The sequence below is a fragment of the Diabrotica undecimpunctata genome, chromosome 10 (genome assembly GCF_040954645.1).
Source record: "Diabrotica undecimpunctata isolate CICGRU chromosome 10, icDiaUnde3, whole genome shotgun sequence".
NCBI classification, from domain to species: domain Eukaryota; kingdom Metazoa; phylum Arthropoda; class Insecta; order Coleoptera; family Chrysomelidae; genus Diabrotica; species Diabrotica undecimpunctata.
This window is the reverse complement of record NC_092812.1, coordinates 51735775-51758884: the sequence shown is the minus strand read 5'-3', so window position 1 is coordinate 51758884 and position 23110 is coordinate 51735775. Positions and strand designations below refer to the sequence as shown.

The 23110-nt window shown below is 33.3% G+C and overlaps 1 protein-coding gene across 1 annotated transcript; it reads left to right on the top strand.

Annotated features, from left to right (window-relative positions):
* Positions 1-13918: 13918 nt before the first annotated feature.
* LOC140452083 (uncharacterized) lies at positions 13919-22495 on the top strand. The gene is made up of 2 exons (XM_072546139.1): positions 13919-14015; positions 21011-22495. The coding sequence occupies exon 2, from the start codon at positions 21011-21013 to the stop codon at positions 22394-22396; it is 1386 nt and encodes a 461-aa protein (XP_072402240.1). The 5' UTR covers positions 13919-14015; the 3' UTR covers positions 22397-22495.
* Positions 22496-23110: the final 615 nt, after the last annotated feature.

Below are 23110 nucleotides of genomic sequence, written 5' to 3'. Positions count from 1 at the left end.
TACCTTTTAGTTTTATTGATATGAAAAGATTTCAATGACTTATCTAAATTAAGAAAAACTGTTTTGGATGTAGGTATTTAGAGTAGGTACTTAGTAAATTTGTCAGTAAACTGTTTTATACAATAAATTTGAGTCATTTAGATAAACTTGTGTCTTTATGAGACTAAACCATTGTTTTGCATTATTTTAGAGATATTTGCGAAAAATAAATTTTGAGTAGATTTTCTATAGAATTTTAGTTAATAATTATTAACTTATTAACTAAATTATTTTTAGTTATAGTTTTATGTGTACACATTGGCGAGAAAATCCACATACCTACCTTATTATAATCTCCAAAACGCCTTTTATAAACCGAAGCAACCTTAAAATTAAATATACGAAGGTAGTCTTTTGAGTTTTGCGTATAGCCATAAAGACAAAAAATATATAGACTTAAACTACCTTATTGCTTTTCAAAATATGTCACACCAAGATCGATACACGTTCGGTATACGTTCAAATCAATTGGTAAAACAGTTATTACAGTCTTCAGTTGACACCTGCAAAATCGCTGTTTTAAAGGCTTTAATGGATTTTTCTGGCGACTGGAATCGGTGCCCACACATTGAATATTCTTGATCTTTGGGAACGTGAAGAACTCGTTGGGACTTAGGTCGGGGCTATACGGGGGATGGTTTAACAATTCGATGTTTTGAAGCTCCAAAAACTTTATTGTCTTTTGGGCAGTGTGAGCACTTCCATTGTCCTGATCGAATGTAGGATGATTTGTTATTGTGTGTTGCTTTGTCAGAGTTTAACGATAACTTCTGGTAAACAAACGGTTATATACCAAGCAGAAGTAACTGTTCTTCGATCTTCTAAAGCAATTGTTGCCCCATGACCAGATTTTGACACAAAAGTTGCAACCATTTTCTTTGACATACCTCAAGAACGGATCACTTTTGTTGGTTTTTTCTCATTGTGAAAGACCCACACAGTGGATTGGCGTTTGTTTTCCGGTTCGTATGAGTAAATTCAAGATTTATCGCCACTAACAATAACTATAAACGTTTTTTGAGCTTCCTGTGTTGAACAGTTTCAATGTTTTTCGACACTAATTTACGCGAACCGCTTTTTGCTCTTCTGTGAGCAAATGAGGGATCCAACGGGAAACCAACTTCGTAACACCCAGTTCTTCATGTAGGATCTTTTGAATCGAGGTTTTTGAAATGTCCAAAGATGCCTCTATCTCCCGGTAGGTTACAATAAAACACTTAATTAGCTGACGAACCGCGTCAATGTTTTGCTGTGTGACTGCTGTTTTGGACTGTGGACCTTACCTGGATTCGTCGCTGAGAAATTCAAGGACCCTTAAGCTAGCGGGGACACATGAGCGGAATCCAATTTAACCTACGAAATATTTTTTCACCCATTTTTCACTAATTTATTACCACCCTAATAATTTTTCACCATCAACCAACCACCAACCAACCTTAAGTGGAGCGATTCTGCTGGCTTAAGATTCAAGCTAGCAGAATTCAAAAAAGAAACTTTTTGTTGATGGCATATTTTTTCACCCATTTTTCACTAATTTATTACCATCCTAATAATTTCTCACCACCAAACCACTCTTAATGGGAGCGATTCTGCTGGCTTAACGTTCAAGCTAGCAGACTAATAAAATAAAAAATCTTTTTGTTGATGGCATATTTTTTCACCAATTTTTCACTAATTTATTACCACCCTAATAATTTTTTACCACCAAACCCCCATTAATGGGAGCGATTCTGCTGGCTTAAGTTTCAAGCTAGCAGAATTCAAAAAATAACTTTTTGTTGATGACATATTTTTTCACTAATTTATTACCATCCTAATAATTTCTCACCACCAAACCACTCTTAATGGGAACGATTCTGCTGGCTTAAGGTTCAAGCTAGCAGAATAAGAAAATAAAAAATCTTTTTGTTGATGGCATATTTTTTCACCAATTTTTCACTAATTTATTACCACCCTAATAATTTTTTACCACCAAACCCCCATTAATGGGAGCGATTCTGCTGGCTTAAGATTCAAGCTAGCAGAATTCAAAAAAGAAACTTTTTGTTGATGGCATATTTTTTCACCCATTTTTCATTAATTTATTACCATCCTAATAATTTCTCACCACCAAACCACTCTTAATGGGAGCGATTCTGCTGGCTTAAGGTTCAAGCTAGCAGAATAATAAAATAAAAAATCTTTTTGTTGATGGCATATTTTTTCACCAATTTTTCACTAATTTATTACCACCCTAATAATTTTTTACCACCAAACCCCCATTAATGGGAGCGATTCTGCTGTCTTAAGGTTCAAGCTAGCAGAATTCAAAAAAAAACTTTTTGTTGATGGCATATTTTTTCACCAATTTTTCACTATTTTATTACCACCCTAATAATTTTTCACCAACAAACCCCCCTTAATGGGAGCGATTCTGCTGGCTTAAGTTTTAAGCTAGCAGAATTCAAAAAATAACTTTTTGTTGATGACATATTTTTTCACCCATTTTTCACTAATTTATTACCACCCTAATAATTTTTTACCACCAAACCACCCTTAATGGGAGCAGTTCTTCTGGCTTAAGGTTCAAGATGGCAGAATTAAATAAAAAATCTTTTTGTTGATGGCATATTTTTTCACCAATTTTTCACTAATTTATTACCACCCTAATAATTTTTTACCACCAAACCCCCATTAATGGGAGCGATTCTGCTGGCTTAAGATTCAAGCTAGCAGAATTCAAAAAAGAAACTTTTTGTTGATGGCATATTTTTTCACCCATTTTTCATTAATTTATTACCATCCTAATAATTTCTCACCACCAAACCACTCTTAATGGGAGCGATTCTGCTGGCTTAAGGTTCAAGCTAGCAGAATAATAAAATAAAAAATCTTTTTGTTGATGGCATATTTTTTCACCAATTTTTCACTAATTTATTACCACCCTAATAATTTTTTACCACCAAACCCCCATTAATGGGAGCGATTCTGCTGTCTTAAGGTTCAAGCTAGCAGAATTCAAAAAAAAACTTTTTGTTGATGGCATATTTTTTCACCAATTTTTCACTATTTTATTACCACCCTAATAATTTTTCACCAACAAACCCCCCTTAATGGGAGCGATTCTGCTGGCTTAAGTTTTAAGCTAGCAGAATTCAAAAAATAACTTTTTGTTGATGACATATTTTTTCACCCATTTTTCACTAATTTATTACCACCCTAATAATTTTTTACCACCAAACCACCCTTAATGGGAGCAGTTCTTCTGGCTTAAGGTTCAAGATGGCAGAATTAAAAAAAAAAACTTTTTGTTGATGGCATATTTTTTCACCCATTTTTCAGTAATTTATTGCCGCCCTAATATGTTCACCATCAAACCACCCTTAAGGGGAGCCATTCTGCTGGCTTGCGGTTCAAGCTAGCAGAAATAAAAAAACATATTTATAATATACCACAATGTTTTGCTAGGTTTTTACGAATTTATTACCATCCTAGTAATTTTTCACCCCTTAACTACCCCTTGTGAAAAGTCAATAATTGTGTTAGATTGAAATTTAAGGAGAATTTTTTTTTTCAAATTTACTGTCCACTACTTATAACTGAAATAAAAAAATGTTTTGTTAAGTTTATACTAAACTTTGACCATCCTGATAATTTTGCTCCTATAAACCTATTCCAAAACTTTCCTACTAGCTGAATATTTGAACCAGCAAAATAAGAAAAAAACGTATTTTTGAAATACCACAGTATTCTGCTAAGTTTTTACTAATTTATTACCACCCTAGTAATTTTTCACACCTAAACTACCCCTTGTGATAAGTCAATAATTCTGTTGGGTTTTTAACGTGAAAAAAATCTTTTTTTACAATTTCACTATCCTCTACTTATAACTGACATAAAAAAGTATTTTTACCCTGATAAGTTTCTATCTCTAAACCAATCTTATTTGGAAACGTTCCTGCTAGCTTAATATTCGAGTAAGAGGAATTAAAAAAAATTATTTATGATATACCACAGTGTTTTGCTAAGTTTTTAAGAATTTATTACCAACTTAGTAATTTTTTATCCCTCGACTAACCCTTAGTGGAAGTCAATAGTTCTGCTACGTTTAAATTAAAGGTGAAAAATGTTTTGTAATTTTACTAAATACTATTTATAAATAAAATAAGAAACTCTCTGGTTAGTTTTTACTAAATGTTAACCAACTCCACCAATTCCACCATCTACACATTTACGCTGGTTGAATGCAAAGCAAATCTTTTCGGAAATATGAGATACTACAGTATTATGCTAGATTTGTACTAATACATTACCATACTAGTAATTTCTCACCCTTCAACTACCCTCTATGAGGAGTCAATAATTCTACGACGTTAAAATTTAAAGTGATAAAAAATCTATTTTTATAATTTTACTGTATTCTACTTGTAACTGAAAATATAAATTGCTTGCCAGGTTTTTACTAAATTTGATCCACCCTTATAATTTTTGACCCCCTAAGCCTCAGTTAATGGGAAACATTCAACAAGATACACATTGACGCTAGGTGAATAAAAAATCTTTTTGAAAACACAAGAGTACTCTGCTAGAATTTTACTATATTTTTACCAGCCTAGTCATGTTTTTCTCAACTACCCTAATTGAAAAACATTTTCAAATGTTATTCTATACTAACTAATATTTATTTTTTTAATGTTTAAATATTAAAAATATGAAAACACTTTATTCCAAAAACTATAAATTTTACCTGTTTTACAAAATTGACTCTGATTCGAGTCTTATTACATGGCTAAGCGAAATCAAATCGTTAGTCCCTTTTATGAATATAAAATAACTGAAATCAAGTTAAGTTTTAGTAAATACAATGGAATTTTTATATTTCACAGAATAAATTACCAGGTAAGAAATATTCAAATTGAAATAATTTTATTACGTCTATTACATTATTTAACTGATTGTAAAGGAGGGTCGGGACCGTGCGCATCTATTGTTAAAAGTAGATGAAAATTTGAAAAATAATTTAGGTATTTAATATTATAAGAAGAGTATAAGTATAAGAAGAGTATTAACGATTGGTCAAAACATAATTTTAAGATTAGGTGTATAACACAAAGAATTTATATTGGAAACATTTAAGGATATAAATATTTTAAGTAGGTATATTCAAATGAGACCGAAATTACCGGTTGGTTAGAACAGCTGATATAGATTATTTTCGTAGTAAAGTAAATTTATATTAGCAACATTTTAAAAATTTAAAGATATTTGTATTTTAATTCTTTGTCGATTTTTCATTCATTGTCAGTTGAATATAGGTAAAAATTAAAGGTTATTACAAAAAAATATTAACTTATTTATTTTGTTTATGGAAATGTTTGAAAGAATCGCCCACGGAGAGATCTGGTTTCTCGGAACAATCTTAACACACTCATAAATTGGGTTTTTTCTTATTTTTAGGATAGGACATACTCTGCATCTTTTCGTTTTCGTTTCGCGTTTGTCCGATTTATTAGCAATTATTTATAGGTAAATGTTCGCTTGCGATATTCCGTCTTTCTTTGCTTTTTTATAAATTAATTTACGAATTGGCCTTGGGTGGGCAGCATTTGGAAAACTGAGAGAAACTTTTAAAAGTGAGCTGCCCACATGCCTAAAGAGAAAGGTATTTGATCAGTGCGTCCTCCCAGTCTTGACGTACGGAGCAGAAACACTTACCTTAAAAAAAAGCAGCAGCTACCAAACTGAGAGTCACGCAGAGAAGAATGGAGCGGTCCATGTTAGGAATAACTCTGCCAGACAGAATAACCAACGAAGACATCAGGAGAAGAACCGGAGTGACTGACATCATCGAGAAGATAGCCAGACTAAAATGGAGATGGGCAGGACACATAGCCAGAATGACAGATGGGCGATGGACAAAGAGGTTATTGGAATGGAGGCCAAGGGAAGACAAGAGAAGCGTCGGTCGACCACCTACAAGATGGACTGACGATTTAAGAAGACTCAATAAAAACTGGATGAGAGCGGTGCAAGATAGACGGGGTTGGAAACATGAGGAAGAGGCCTATGTTCAGCAGTGGACTTTTGAGGCTGGATGATGAATTTACGAATTAATTCTAACCTTGATATCGTCTTTTATGTCTTTTGTTTAGTACCTATATTGTTTAAAATTAAGTCTAACTTTCCACGGTACAATCGATTCATCTAGTGATAATTCTTTTACTGGATAATGCAGAGCAGTCATTTTATTAGTCTATAACTGTTCTTATTCTATAAAACCGATCTTCAGGAATAACATTCTGTCTCATTGGATTATGGATGAAGATTAAGCACCTTAAAACTATAAGAAAAAGATCTCTTCCGATGTTCTGTAAAAAAGATTTTAAGTTGAATAGTGGATCTGTTTTCCAATACCCCTCCAATCTTGAAATCCGTATGTGTCAGTGTGGAAGATTATTCCCATAAATACTAGAAATTCAAATAAGGAAAGTAGTTTACATCTTTAAATGCTAGAATTTACACAAACACCAACATCACTAACTTTTTTATATGCTAAACATTGCAATATTGTTGTTTTGTACATTGCCTATTTTTTAACAAAATTTTACAACTTAAAAAGGGATCATTCCCGTGAGTTGGCTGTATATCATATAGTTAAAAAACTCGAACATTGAAGTAAAACACTGTTGTAATTGATATATTTAATTAAATTTTAAAAATCCTAAAGGATTAAGTTCAAAACGTTTTCGGACTTATCAGTCCATCTTCAGTGAAATTTGTAGTACTTTTAGTAAGTAATTAATAAGTAATAGGTAAGTAGTAATTTTTAATTAAATATACCAATTATTACAACGGAAGTGTTTTTCGCACACACACACCGTGTAAATGTATTGAAGTATTTTTGAAAAAACAAATTTATTTAATTTTTGTTAAAGGGGTAGTAAGGGGTGAAAAATTACTAAAGTTGTAATAAATTCGTAAAAACCTAGCAGAACACTGTGGTCTATCATAAATATTTTTTTTAATTCTGCTAGCTTGAACCGTAAGCCAGCAGAACCGCTCCCCTTAAGGGTGGTTTGATGGTGAAAAAATATTAGTGTGGTAATAAATTAGTGAAAAATGGGTGAAAAAGTATGCCATCAACAAAAAGTTTTTTTTTTAATTCTGCTAGCTTAAACCTTAAGCCAGCAGAATCGCTCCCATTAAGGGTGGTTTGGTGGTGAAAAATTATTAGGGTGGTAATAAATTAGTGAAAAATGGGTGAAAAAATATTACGTAGGTTAAATTGGATTCCGCTCATGTGTCCCCGCTAGCTTAAGGGTCCTAGAAATTCACTGTATCTACACGACTTGTTGTATCGCAATGAAACTCTCGATTTATGTCAACATAAGATTGAGGTTAGGTACATTTGTGTCGGAAAGTTTTATATTATTTTTTTGGTACCTACCAACAAAAACTAGGAGGCAGTAACCAATTTGTGTGAAAAATAAAACTAAAGTTTGCTAAACTGCATCACCATTCACCAATTGCAAATACGAGATGTCTATAGAGAGCTTCCGTATACATCCGTAAATAAATAACCTTACTAAACAAAGTATTGGAAAAAATGTTTAAAAAAGCAAAAAATATTCATTAATAAAAGTTTAGAACAAAATTTTAGAAAAAAAATTCCAGAACTTTAAATTTAACTTAAAAAGTTTTTAACATATTTACTAAATTTACTAAAATATTAATAGAAAGAGGAGAAGGATTGGTGTACTTTGTGTGCAGGAAACTCGTTGATAAGGTAATACTGTGATTTACTTGGTGTGCAGTGGCATGGGATTTGGCTGTCATTAATACGTTCTTTATGAAGACTGAAGACCAGTATGTTACCTATAGTAGCGGGGGAAGGGAGAGTCAGATAAATTTTGTGTTTGTAGAAGAAGTAAGCTAAAAGTAATTACGAACTGTAAAGTGATAAAGAGTGAGTGTGTAGGATGATAAAGAACGCCAGAGGAGGGACAGAGGATGCAGGATCCCAAATGAGAATGTAATACCGGGGATAGCGAAGAACGTGAAGGCAGTAGGACCTGATGGAATACCTGTGGAGGTTAAGAAGGCTATAGTAGAGGAAGGGGTTGATATTTTATGGCAAATGAGTTCACGTTCTCTATTCATACGCCTTAAAACTTCTTCATTTCTAACGTGGTCGGTCCATGGAATTTTCAGCATACGACGAAATACCCACATCTCAAAGCTCTTTAAACGTCGTAACGAGCTGACTGTTAACGTCCACTAACATAGTACACTATATACATAACACTTTAGCAATCATTCTGACTGTAGTTATTTTATTAACTGATGCTTTAAATATATTAGTTGTTGTGGAGAACCATTTCCTCAGGTTTTTTAAATATGACATTCTTCTCCCAGTTTTTGTTTTTTAGGAAACCTTTATTATAATGCGTATCTTTAAGAAAAAATCAGAAAGAGGCAGAAGGAAACCTTTATTATAATGCGTATCTTTAAAAAAAAAATCAGAAAGGGGCAAAACACCTCCAGATATTATGCTAAGGGCTGCTAGAGCCGTAAAATTGCGAGGGCAATCTCTAAGGTCTGCTGCTGGTGACTTTAAAATTCCTTTTAATACGTTAAGAAGATATTGCCACAAATTTACGATAGAGGAACTGCAAGCAGAAAGGGAAATGCCTTCAACAATTGTTGGATACTCTAAAAATAGACAGGTAGATTTTGTAAAAAATAGTATCCTTGATGGTCTGCTTACTAATAAAATATTTGGTTTTAGATTTTTACCGAGATTCAAGAGTCCAACCTCGCAGATTACATAAAAAAATCGGCAGATATTTATTATGGTCTTACGCCCAAAGAAGTGAGAAGATTAGCTTTTTTATAAGCAACTTCTTTGAATTTGTCGGTTCCAAATAGCTGGAAAACGAATGAGATGGCAGGCCCCGATTGGTTTACATCGTTTTTACAGAGAAATACTAAATTGGCTATAAGGACGCCTGAAGCCACCAGTTTGTCTAGAGCGACCAGTTTCAACAAAACAAATGTGGAAAGATTTTTCAGCAATCTAGAAATTGTCCTTAGAAGATTTAACTTTAGTCCTGCGGACATCTGGAACATGGACGAAACTGAAACTACAGTTCAGTGACCTGATCGTATTGACCACGTGGCTAGACGTGGTGTTAAATAAGTGGAAGAGTTACTTCAACAGAACGCGGCACGCTTGTAACTCTAGCGTGTGCTGTTTCTGCTACTTTAAATACTGTGCCACCTTTTTTCATATTTCCTCGAGTAAATTTTAAGCCCCATTTTCTCACAGATGCCCCGGCTGGAAGCGCTGGAAGTGCTAATCCATCAGGCTGGATGAAAAAAGTTCATTTTATACAATATATCCAGCATTTTATTAAATACTGCAAGGCATCTAAAGAAAACCCTCTCCTACTTTTGATAGACAACCACGATTCGCATTTGTCTCCTGAGGCAATAAACATCTGCAAAGATCACGGCATAACAGTGTTATCCTTCCCACCTCACTGCAGCCATAAGCTCCAACCACTGGATCGCAGTGTGTATGGACCATTAAAAAAGCATGTCAATAGTGCGTGTGACTCTTGGATGACTAATCATCCTGGTGCAACGATGACCATTTATGACATACCCAGTATAGTTCGTACTGCACTACCATTAGCGACAACTCCAAACAATATTACAGCTGGATTTCAGATTTCCGGAATTTGTCCATTTAATAGAGATATTTTTCCGGACAGTTAATTTATGGCTGCTTATGTCACAGATAGACCAGATCGTGAACAAGATTTGCAAGCTATCGAGCAAAACTCGAGGCAAAACCCGAATCCCGTATTGGAGGTTGAAACAAATCAACCGGAACTTGATCAAATTACACACATCAAAGTGACTTTAATCCGTGTCGACAACCCATTGTCAGACCAACAAACTAATTCTAACGAAGACACGCAGCAAGCGGAAAAAGCAGAATTAAAGAAAGTCAGACGCCTACCAAAAAAGGTCCAAATATTTTCTTACCTAAAAATTCTCAGTGTCCCAAGCCCCCTAATAAAGAAGCAACATTCTAATTTCACAGATCTCGAAAATTTGAACCCGTTTCCAAAAGCCGCAGAAAGAAAAAGGCAACATGGTCGCAAAAAAAGAAAATCTGAAATTTTGACAGATACTCCTATTAAAGATGCCTTAGAAGAAGAGAAAAAGAAAAAAGAAAATAAAACGAAATCAATTAAAAAACAGGTATTTGGCAAAAATAAAAAGAACACGAAAAAACAAGCAAAAATTAAAGACGATTCAAGTAGTGATGAGGACACCTTCTGCCTGATTTGCGTTGAACCCTGGTCAAATAGTTTGCCTAATGAGAAATGGATTCAGTGCAATCAATGCAAATTGTGGGCACATGAAAAATGCGCAGATGCGGGCTTTTTCTACGTGTGTCACAATTGCGATTCGGATGGATCTGATTAGATTATTCGTTTTTTTAAGAATAGACACGGATTTTTTTATAATATTAACTTTTTGTAGGCTGATTTGTATATGAAAATAATACAAATATTAATCAATCTGCTAGTTTCTGTCTTGACCAACCAATCCCAAGGTGTGTACACTTGCATCCTTAAGGAAAAAATTAAATTCTGGAATTAGGATAAGTCCTAACATTACGTAATTTGAAATTTATGTAAATAAGACAATACTAATCAGGAAATTAAACACATTTTTTACCATCTATCAATAAAAAAATATGGGCACCTTAATTTGAAAACAGCCCCGGTCTCCCCTACTGTTTACTCTAGAATTTTGAAGTTCTTTGGTTATATCCATAGAAATCATCATAAAATGGAGCGGTTGGTGGTCCAAGGAAAGCCTCAGAGTCAATGCCAATGCGGTAGATCTCCACAGCGATTGGGAGACATCACAAAAAACCTTCTCAACAAGCAGTATACTGAGGTAGTATATGTAATAGATGACCGCGACCAATGGAGAAGTATCATTGATCATAATATCCGAGCTCAGTGATGAACCACAACACATCTGCCAAGATGTTAATGACTATAGGGGAATTATATAAGGGAAGGTTGACCAGAGGAAGTAGAAGATTTATGACCGTTTAAGAAGAGATATCTTGAATTAAGTCTAGGTAATGATATGTTAATGTGGGAATTAGGGTAATTGTACCGGAAAGGACAAGGAAACAGTTATTAAATGAAATACATGGGGCACACAATGGAATGGTTAAGAGAGTATGTTTAGTGGCTACCTCTGGATGAAGAAATTGAGGCTTATGTAAAGGGTTACGGAGCATGTATGGCAAACGCAAGTAATCCAAATAAGGCAGTATTGGTAAAGTTTGAAGAAGCCAAGCCAAGAAGGGAGTATTTGATAGAATTCACTTAGACTTTTTAGGACCAGTTAGAGGAAAGATGTTTTTGATCATAACAAACTCATTTTCAAAGTGGCTAGAAGTATTTGTAATGGATAAAATAGATACCACAACAATATTACAAATACTAAGAGATTACTTGGCTAGGTATAGGTTGCCATATCGACTAATGGGGCTGTTAAAAACAGTGCAACTTTTATAAATGCCCTGAACAAGTTATTAATTGATAATACTTCAAATTCAAAAGATTTATCGGTGTTTTTAAGTAAATATTTGTTTTCATATATAAACACACCCCACGTCACTATAGAGGACACTCCTTTATAACTAAGGTTTGGGGTAATGGGGTAGACAGGTAGCATTTGAAGAAGGGGAAGTTCATACTAAGTATGATAGGATTTTAAATAAACCTTCATGGGTCTAAACTATAATTGTCTCAAAGCTAGGTCAGTTAAGCTATATGGGCTGGTATAGTAAGCTATATAAATAGACCTGATGGTTATAATAATAGGAATGAAAGTCAAGCAGCTGAAGTAGCGGGAGCGTCGGGAGTGCAAATTGTTAGTTCGAAATCGCTAGAGAGTGACGCGAGTGCACATAATCCTAATGCTAATTTAAACTTGGCTAGCTCCCTAGTGCTCCTAAGGTTAGTTGTCCAGTAGTTTCCACAAGACCTCGTCGTAATATAAAACCTCCTGAATCAACATAATTTATAATTCGCTAATTTAAGGATGGAGAGGTATAATATAGTGGTAGCTAGTGGGTTGGTAACCCTTTTATATTAAGATTCCATGAAGGCCGTCGATGGCAACAAAAAATATATTCTATGTCTGTCATGTCATGTGAAATAGAAATAGAAATAAATTATATAAACATTGATAAATCTTCAATATATTACACTTATGTGTTTTGCTTCAGTGTCCAACTTGACTGAGTAAGACTCAAATATGTAATCCATCTTCTGTATAATAGAGAAATTCCTCTAAATATTATAAAAACTATTGAAGACATCTACCAAAACAATCAAAATGGAAGTCAGAATAGATGGACAGCTTTCAGAACCTATAGAAATAGGCAGCTGAATAAAACAGGGGGTTTCATTGAGACCTATGCTCTTTAATTTAATCATGGATAAAATCATCAAAAGCGTTAACAAAGGAAGAGGATACAGAATAGGGAATAAAGAAGTAAAAATACTCTGTTATGCAGACAACGCAATATTGATAACCCAAAATGAAGACGGTCTGTAAAGACAGGCCCACAGATTTAACATAAGTGCAAAAGAATTTAATATGATAATCTCATCTCAGAAAACTAAAACAATAGTAATCAGTAAAGAACAAACCAGATGTAAAATAGAAATTGATGATATCAGTGCTGAACAAGTAATGGAAATACACCACCTTGGAATTACACTGTCCAGCTATGGAGACCTGGACAAAGAACTGAGAGAGATAAAGTACAAAAAGCAAATAGACTGGCAGGATGCCTTAATAACACTATATGGCGAAACAGACACATTAACACTGAGAGAAAATCAAGAATTTATAAAGCCAGTGTAAGACCAATAATAGAATATGCCTCAGAAATAAGACCCGACACAGTCACAACACAAAGGCTATTGGAAACGGCAGAGATGAAAGTACTGAGAGGAATTACAGGAAATACGCTGAGAGATCGAAAGAGAAGTGAAGGACATTACATGAAAATGTAACGTACAGTGTGTTAACGAATGGATACTAAATAGAAAAAAAGAATGGAATAACAACATAAGCAGAATGGGAGAGACCTGTGTCGTCAAAAAGAGATAAGTCACCAATCGGCAGAAGAAGTATCGAACGAACGCGCAAAAGATGAAGTGACAACCTTCCATAGAGGTGTTAATCCGCAAATGAACAAGCAGAATTGCTTATAAAGAGGAGGAAGAAGAAGCTTTCTACTGAAATTTAGTTTGGACCTACTGCTTTGATATTTTTGCTGTTTTTTAATGATAATTTAATTTCCTCTTTTAATATCTTTAAAACCAAATCAACTTCTACTTCTACTTTCATCTGTTCTGTTCTATTGTATTTGAATACCTCATTAATGTATTCTGTCCATCTCTTGAATTTCTCGTTAGTATTCGACACTAGTTTCCCATTAGTATCTTTCAGTATTCTCGGTTTTCTTTTACTATTATTGTGAGTTAATTCTTAAATTTTTTTGTGCGCATTAAAAATATCTATTTATTTCTTTCAGCGTTCAATAATTTTTAAGATCCAATAATTATCGTTAACTGCATACCTGAACATCTATTTTCTATCAGTCTTTTTAAATGTTTATCCTGAAATTTGAGCTACAAACGGTCCTGTTCGTAATATTTGTTTAGGAAATTAATATTAAATACTGGTTCTGTGTATATCAAGTAGTTGCAATAAAAAGGACTCACTGAAAATATATTGTTAATTATTTTTCGCCATATGGCAATCCAAATTAATTTATTCTATCCAATAATGAAATGTTTCCCGATCAAATATTTTACTATATAAGCTACAAACACCGTAACATATTTAATCAATTATTTGTGTGTCATTGATCGTAAACGGTAAGTTCATTTTGGATTAGTAAAAAATTATTATAGTGATCCAATATAGTAAAAATTTGTTAAGCTTGCATAAGCGGGGAAAACTTTTGGTCTATTTTGTCGTATTTTCCTTTTTCTTCTTTATATTTCAGCTTTTGGATTCTTTAAATTAATAATATCTATATTTGCTGATCTCCATAAACATCATTTTCCAGTCGTAAGGATTTTAAATATTAGTTTTAATATCCATATAATTTACGATTATTATTAAAAGTTATTTTTCTTTCTCAATTATTAGAATCATAGAGGTCAATGAAGTAAATTAATGTCAAAGTATTCTTGTGTATACAGGACGATACAAATACTGTGACTCATAAAAATCCCTTTTTTTTCTTGGAACACTGTTTACTCTTTATGCTACAACATTTTTGGCTTGTACCTAAAAAATGAGTTGAACTTTTAGATTCACTATGAGTTTCCCTATGTTTCAATGTTAGTTTTGATCGAATACAACTTTTTGAATGGTTTCACGACTTTCCTATTATAAAAGGTCTTACAGAGGATCAAATACTTTCTCATATTTCTTTATAAAATACATCAAAGTAGTCAAATTGTATTTATTGTTAATAAAATACCCAATACACTATTTCGTCAAATGTTGGGAATATGTTCTTCTTTCTTGTGGTTTACTAGGTAGTTCACTCTATGGATTTTGAAGTTATTAGCAATCTGCAGTATAACTAGAATGACCGACCATCATCGTCATTATCAATTAATTTAAGTAAATACATTTGAAGTGTTAATTTATAATTAATATTGTATTTTTGTGTAAATAATATACATTAATTATTAAAATCTAAATATTTGTTACAAAATAATAGTAAAATTCAATAACTTTTTTATGGAAAAAAATTATTTATTTATTTTTCTGAGATATGAAAGTAGACCCGTTCTTATTGTTTTCTCGAGCTACCTCAGTTTACAAAAAGAAAAAATGAAAAAAGAACTCGGAAAGTTCTCTACTCCACATTAACGTAGGGGTATTCTACGATTATAATTATTTTAACGGATTGTAACTTTTTACATCTTCTTTCTATATGCTATCTATAAATTGGATCATAAAATCTAGTTCTTCACTTATAATTTATTCAATTTTCAGCTCTTGTTAATGTTAATAAACAATGGAAATATGATTTAAAGAAAAAATGCTATCTTGGTTCCTACTCGTCATAAAAGGGTCTTTTTTGTGTTTTTTCACTATCTTTTCAGTGAACCTATTTACAAGCGCGTGACATAAAAAATATCAAAGTTACTATAAATGTTTATAATTCAAAGTTATCAAAATATCAACGTTATTATAAAAGTCAGCCGTTTTTCAAACAGTTTTTTAATAACAATTTTGATAAAATGTTGAATTTTTTTTAATACCTATATCTTAAAAATAAAGCCTCAAAAATCGATTGCGATCTGTCAAAAACCTCTACAATCACTGTTTGGGCAAGTACAGTTGTTTAAATAATCGCTCTCCGGGATAAACCCAGTGAAACAAATTATTTGGTCGATCTAGCCGAGGTTTACCACTATTCAATAACTCATTAACGTTTGGAAATGAAGATATTAATTTATTTTCGTATAAAACCTGTACCAATTCTAAAGGAGTATCTATTTTTAATTGGGGAACAGACGTTCCCCACGTTCCCCCAACAAATGCTTTAAATGAACACATTCTTGGGGAAAATACTCGTCCAAATCCTCTTTGTATTTTTGTTGTAATTCGGTTGCCGATCTGAAAATATCTTTATCTTCCGTAGTTTTTAGTTTAACCAAAAATTTAAATGCTCTTGAACAAGATTTATAACTATCAGATCGGCGAATAATCTCCGACTTAAGATTGTCTATTATAAAAACTTAACATTGTGTTCACATTTTTTCTTTTTGGCTTAAACTTACCTCCGAATTCTTTTCTCCTAATTGCAATTTTTTTTATAATCCTCTTCTCAGCATAATTTTAGTTTCCTGTTAACAACATTCCTAAGGCCTCGTAGTGATCAAAATGATCACGTAAGAAATCAAAGTAATCTGGTTAAAGATGATAACAGATGAGCGGTTGTGCTTAAATCCATATTTTCCTTTTGTACTGCTTTATTAACCTCATTAACCCTTTGTAAAATGTCAAACCAGAATGATAAAATTATTCCGTTTTCCAACAAATCAAGTTTTTCCGATAGAGAAGCTGATTTTACTCTTACTACATTTTTCTCATTTATATCCGTTGACATTTCAAACATGTTTTAATCAAACCGTAATTGATTTTAAACATTGTACGGCATCAAAACTAGAAGACCAACGGGTTGTATTCACTCTTTTTGGTAACAGTGTCTGCCCCGACTCAGGCGAATCCTTTATTGCACGAGACAATAACTCCCACCTGTATGTAGTCACGGAGAAAAAATTCTAGATAGCTTGTACCAACATAAAAAAAGATGTTGCTTCCAAACAACAATCTGCTGCATTTTGGACAACCAAATTTAAAGAGTGAGCAGCACACGGCACAAAGAGAGCTAAATCATTGTAAATTTTAATACGTGCTTGCAAACCAAAATACTTGCCACTCATGTTACTGGCATTGTCGTAAGACTGGCCTTTACAGTTCTTAATATCTAATTTCAAAGACTCTAACATCCCAATAACTGTTTCCTCAAGTTCTTGGGAGCTATGCCCAGTGTTTTTTGAAATTCCACGAATGAATCTTTCCACGGGATTCCCTTTATTGTTACAATATCTCTAAATAACTGTAAGTTGGTCATGGTGTGTTATGTCAGGTGTTGAATCTACACTTATAAAATAGTATTTGTTTGCATTTATTTGTCTAACAATCTCATCAATGACTCGATTCTACGAAATATTCAGTAATTCGTTATATATATCTTTTGATAGATATGACGTTTTGCCCTTACCTAAATTTGCTCGTTTATTAACATGATCTTTTAAAAATGAATCATATTCTGACAATAGTTCCAGTAAACTAAGTAGTTTCCATTCCGTTTTTCACCAATTCTTTCATGAGTACCTCTAAATTCCAATTCTCTGGTAGCCAGAAACTTTATTACACCTATAATTATTTTTAGTACTTTAACCCAATATTCTTTCGCAGTGCTAATTTTCTTTTCGAGTTCTACATCAACTGTTGCTTGCTTTAATAAGCGAGTTGTATAAATTTTCAGATTATCTATATGATCATTAGATCTTTCATGTTCGTCTAATATTTCCTTACTTTTATTCCATAATGAATATCCTGTTTTCAATTGGTTCTTTTTTTTTTTCAAATAAGACACAAAAAAGACAAAATATATTGCCAGTGCTCTCGAAGTAAATTGTCCAATCGCGGCGAACCACGTCTTCATTAACCAGTTTTTTATAAAATATTTGCTTACTGGAATACCTGTTTTGTTCGCCGAAATTGCTTTTTGACGTTGAAAAGTACATGTCTGTTCGACCCATTTTTCTAGAATCATTTCTGCATATCTTCTGCATCTTGTCAAAGTGCTGGATCTTTAAAATTAGGTAAATCCTGTTTTGGATCTGAAAAGAAATAAAAAATAATTATTTGTCATTGTCCTGTTTTAGTTACCATTTTTGTAAGACACCGATATCTTTTTGTATTTTAGCCTCGTTACAAAAAATTTAAATATGCCTTACCCGAGTTACTTGTGGTTGCTTCATCATCTTTTAATACTTTTTAAACAGGTGATACTAAGTGATCTGGTACTGATTATGAAGTCTCCAAAATAGGTTCATGTGGTCGAATATGAATATATTTATCACTAGTAGCACTATAATTAAGGACCGGGTTGGGAAATATTTGTAGTGTTGTCTTCTTGATTTCGATCCGTTGTAAAAAATGCTGTCATTTTGGGTATACCTTTCAAAATTTTATTTTGCCTTTCCTGCTTTTCTTGTTTCCTTTTACGCCAGAAAGATCCAGGTTGTTTCCGCCCTTCCATATTTTTCTATTGAATATTTATTATAATAATCTATTGAATATTTATTATATTAATCTATTGGATATTTACAGATTATAATTACCTATACAGTTTCAAATGTAAGACAAACCTCTTACCGTAGTTTAGTTGTACGTTTGTACGCGGTACAAACGCGGTGTTACAATTTTGCAGTGTTCGCACACTATTCTTAAGCGCTGTAAAATGATATAATTTTACGGCGGCATATTTGTACGTTATCTGACATTTAGATAACATAAACTGAACACCGTGCATATACGTCGACGGTAATCATCATCATCAATTAGCCTATATTTGTCCACTGCTGAACGTAGGCCTTCCGTAAAATTGTCCACCTATTTCTATCTTGTGCTTCTTGCATCCAGTTTGTGGTGATACGCTTGATATCATCCGTCCATCTAGTCGGTGGTCGTCCTCTGCTTCGATATGCCTCTTGCCTTGGTCGCCATTCCAGAATCTTTCTGGTCCATCTATCATCCGTTAATCTGGCAACATGTCCGGCCCAAGCCCATTTAGCCATGGCTATTTTTTCAACTGCATCTGTGACTCCTGTTCTTCTTCTTATTTCTAGATTTAGTACTTTATCTCTGATGGTAATACCTAATATTGATCTGTCCATAGCGCGTTGTGTAACTCTTATTTTATCTATTGTTCTTTTTGTCAGAGTCAGTGTTTCTGCACCATATGTAAGAACCGGTAAAACGCACTGGTTAAAAACCTTTCTTTTTAAACAAACTGGGATAACAGACTTGAAAATGTTATTCAATCTACCAAAGGCAGCCCATGTGAGACCTATCCTTCTTTGTATTTCAGCTGTCTGATTATCTCGGCCTAAGCGAATCTTATGCCCTAGATATTTGTAAGCTATTACTTGATCGATGCTATGGCTCTCAATCAGAATTTTACCGCTGACTACAAGGTTGGTCATAAATTTTGTCTTTGATTTTAATCTTAATTTTAATTTTAAGACCAATTGTTTTTGACCCTTTATAGAGCGTGTGCAGCGTTTTTGTAGCTTTATCAACTCTATCAGATATTAAAACGATGTCATCGGCAAATCTTAGGTGGTTCAGATCTTCCCCATTTATATTAATTCCCATGTTATCCTCTCATTCCATTTGCTTGAACATATATTCAAGAACAGCTGTAAACAATTAGGGGAGATAGTATCACCCTGTCTAATTCCACGTTCTATTCGAAACTTCTTGGTATCTTCATGAAAGCGGACACAAGCTGTACCAGTTTCGTAAATACTTTTAATCAATACAATATATCGGTAGTCAATGCGGCAGTCAGCCAATGCTCGAAGCATTTTATGATGATCTTTAGTATCAAACGCCTTTTCATAATCTACGAATATAAGAAAGATAGGCTTGTTATACTCTGTACACTTTTCTATTAGCGTTTGTATAACTTGTAGATGATGATTTGTTCCGTATCTGGAGCGGAACCCAGCCTGTTCACAAGGTTGGTAACTATCCAGTTTGTTCACAAGTCGTTTTGTTATTATCTTCATGAATAGTTTGTATGTATGGGAGAGCAAACTAATAGGTCGACGGTAATAATAATAATTTATTTATAAATTGTTAAGTTTCAAAGTTAATGATAAAACAAAATTTTATTATTATTATATCATGTGGATTTGTATGCAAATTTTATTTCACAATAACCATAATTTCGGATCAGCACGCGCTTCGCGCGTACCGCCCTGGAACCTTCAACCGCCCGGTGCTACAGCCCCGAAAATACCCCTGGTTAAACCGTCGCTGCATTAATTGCCATAATTTCAAGTGGTTATATTATTCATTATGCAAAAAATAAGGCCACTAACATTTATAAATTACTGCAAAATAAGCTTTTTTGCAATTATCTCGTTCAACTGTTTATGTATTTTAATTTAGAAACTCGCTAATTAAAGAACTTTTTAAGACATACATCTTTTATTTGAACAATTTTTGATTGTTTAAAGTGAAACATGTGTTTATGATTGTTTAAAAACGAAATAAAGCAAAATCAGCTGTACATCTTCAAGGATTTGTCATTAGCTATCCCTCATATAAGTACCTTTTAGAATCTTCAAAAAACAGTACTTATAAGATTTTTACGTTAAATCGATGATTTTTTCAGAGATAGACTGGGGCAAATTATGTGTAAGCTTTTAATCGGTAATCGGTTTTAATTTTGTAACCACGTATTAATTACTCCGGTACATATCTTCTTCTTCGGGATCAAGATCTCTTATCATCAATGTGGTTCCAATGTGTTTCTAAGGACCTGCTAAGGAATGGATAAATACAAATGGAAGACACAAGGGGTGTCTTTGTACACAAGAGAATTCACAGGAAATTTAACTCCGCGTTGACCAGTTTTGGTTTTTAGAAACACCATTCTTCCTGATGTTCGAGGGAATGTTCTTGATCAATAATCTGTAAATAATGTAAATGGGGCATTTAAGACAGGTTGCAAAAAAAGCAATTTGACAATGTGAAAACAAAAAAAAATTAACAACACATTAACAGCACAACATTTCAATTACGCTATTTCTACATAATTTCTCTGTATGTTCATTATATTTTATTTAATTTTCTATTTCTATTAATTTCTATATGTATTTAATATTTTTACTAGTTTTCCCATTTATTTACTCCTTCTATTTTAATAGCTTATAATTGGCTTTAATATTCTATTTAGATCATTTGTAATTTCTCGATAACGTAACTTCTTTTTCTTTTTTTTGTTTTTTAGTTTGTTCAATTTAGTAAATTTTCTTTTTTCTTGCAAAAAAAGGAAATTCTCTTTTTTCTTTTCCGTTCAGCTGTTATTTTCTCGCACTTTTCTCGTTATTTGCCAGTTTTGGACTTCAGCTATTTATTCATTCGTTTGTAATGTTTTGATCTAAGTACTTCATAAATTAATAATGTTTTGTAATGAAAAAAAAACAGTTGAAAGAAAGTTCTGAGAAATTGTTAATTAAATGCTTGTTTTTAATTTCAGATGAAACTGGTTCTAGGAACGCTGTTCCTAGGTGTCCTGACTTTTCATGAAGTTTCTACTCGACAAATCATCTATGGAAATCCACAAAGACATCTACTTGAAGACGTCCTGAAAAGATTGTCAAACAATAGAGGTGAAAAGTTCTTTGATGATAATAACACAAACGATATTAATTTGTTGCCCAATGAAAACGACTGGCTTAAACAAATCACTCCTGAAAAACGAGGTTGTATGTATCTGATAGGTGAAAGTTGCAGTAACGGACGTGTACCAGGCGCAGGTGCTGACAGTGACTGGATAAGAAATGGAGGAAATGTTCCTGGAAAACGAACTTGGAAATTATTTAATTTTCACAATCTCCCGATCCATTCTCAAATTTTATCAGGAAAACGTTGTGTTAACCTTTTAGATGAGAGCTGCAGTAATGGAGGAGCTTCTGGTGCAGGAGATGATAGCGACTGGATAAATGGTGGAAATAGTCCTGGAAAAAGAAGCTTAAACGTCTTGGATGATCATAATGTTCCCTTCATCCCACATAACAACAGAATAACACCTGGTAAACGTTGTGTTAACCTTTTAGATGAGAGCTGTAGTAACGGAGGGGCTTCTGGTGCAGGAGATGATAGCGATTGGATAAATGGTGGAAACAGTCCTGGAAAGAGAAGTTTAAACGTCTTGGATGATCATAATGTTCCCTTTGTTCCTCATAACAACAGAATAACACCTGGTAAACGTTGTGTTAACCTTTTAGATGAGAGCTGTAGTAACGGAGGGGCTTCTGGTGCAGGAGATGATAGCGATTGGATAAATGGTGGAAACAGTCCTGGAAAGAGAAGTTTAAACGTCTTGGATGATCATAATGTTCCCTTTGTTCCTCATAACAACAGAATAACACCTGGTAAACGTTGTGTAAATCTTTTAGATGAGAGCTGTAGTAACGGAGGGGCTTCTGGTGCAGGAGATGATAGTGACTGGATAAATGGTGGAAACAGTCCTGGAAAGAGAAGTTTAAACGTCTTGGATGATCATAATGTTCCCTTTGTTCCTCATAATAACAGAATAACACCTGGTAAACGTTGTGTTAACCTTTTAGATGAGAGCTGCAGTAATGGAGGGGCTTCTGGTGCAGGAGATGATAGCGATTGGATAAATGGTGGAAACAGTCCTGGAAAGAGAAATTTAAACGTCTTGGATGATCATAATGTTCCCTTTGTTCCTCATAACAACAGAATAACACCTGGTAAACGTTGTGTAAATCTTTTAGATGAGAGCTGTAGTAACGGAGGGGCTTCTGGTGCAGGAGATGATAGTGACTGGATAAATGGTGGAAACAGTCCTGGAAAGAGAAGTTTAAATCTCTTAACTAATTATAATGGCAACAACTAACGCGTCAGGTGTAATTCATCGGGAAATCAGCTCTTATAAAACTCAAAATGTAAAGTTTGCAAAGTTTTTGTTATCAATAAACTATTTATTTTAAAATTATGCAGTTTTTTGATGATTTTTTTACGCTTCTCAATCTTCTCCGTTGTCTTCATCTTCCTATCTTATCCAAGGCCGAACTGGCTGAAAAAAAGGCGCCAACCTTATCTCTAAACGTAAGGCGCCAGACACCTTCTCCTCAGCTTTTAAAATCAAACTTTTTTGAAAACCTAATTTATGTAAAGTAGATAAATCAATATTGCTTGTGAATTTTTTTTTAGTTTTATTTTAATTTAAATCCATACACTTTATTTAATATCCGCTAAGGCGAAGAGTTTCTCACTATCACCTATAAACTGTTATACTCTTTTGTAGGTACACTAATAATATATGTATTATAATACTCTTCTATAGAAAAATCTACTAGTTCAAAAATTTTACAAAAAACGTTGTGATTGGTAGTCAATAGAACCTTTATGAATTTATTTAGATTTTTTAGTGAGCTCCAAGGCACCAACCACAAGGCTTAAAATTTTTTTTCGAAAATAGATGTATTTTATAAATCTATACAGGATCTATTCTTTTGAAAAATCTGAAATAAATCATGTTGATTGATAATTATCAATAACTTTATAACTCCCTCTTATGTATCTATAACTCCTTTTCTGAATTCGCAAT

Coding starts and splice junctions, on each gene's coding strand:
- LOC140452083 (XM_072546139.1), top strand. CDS start 21,011: ATGAAACTGGTTCTAGGAACGCTGTTCCTAGGTGTCCTGACTTTTCAT.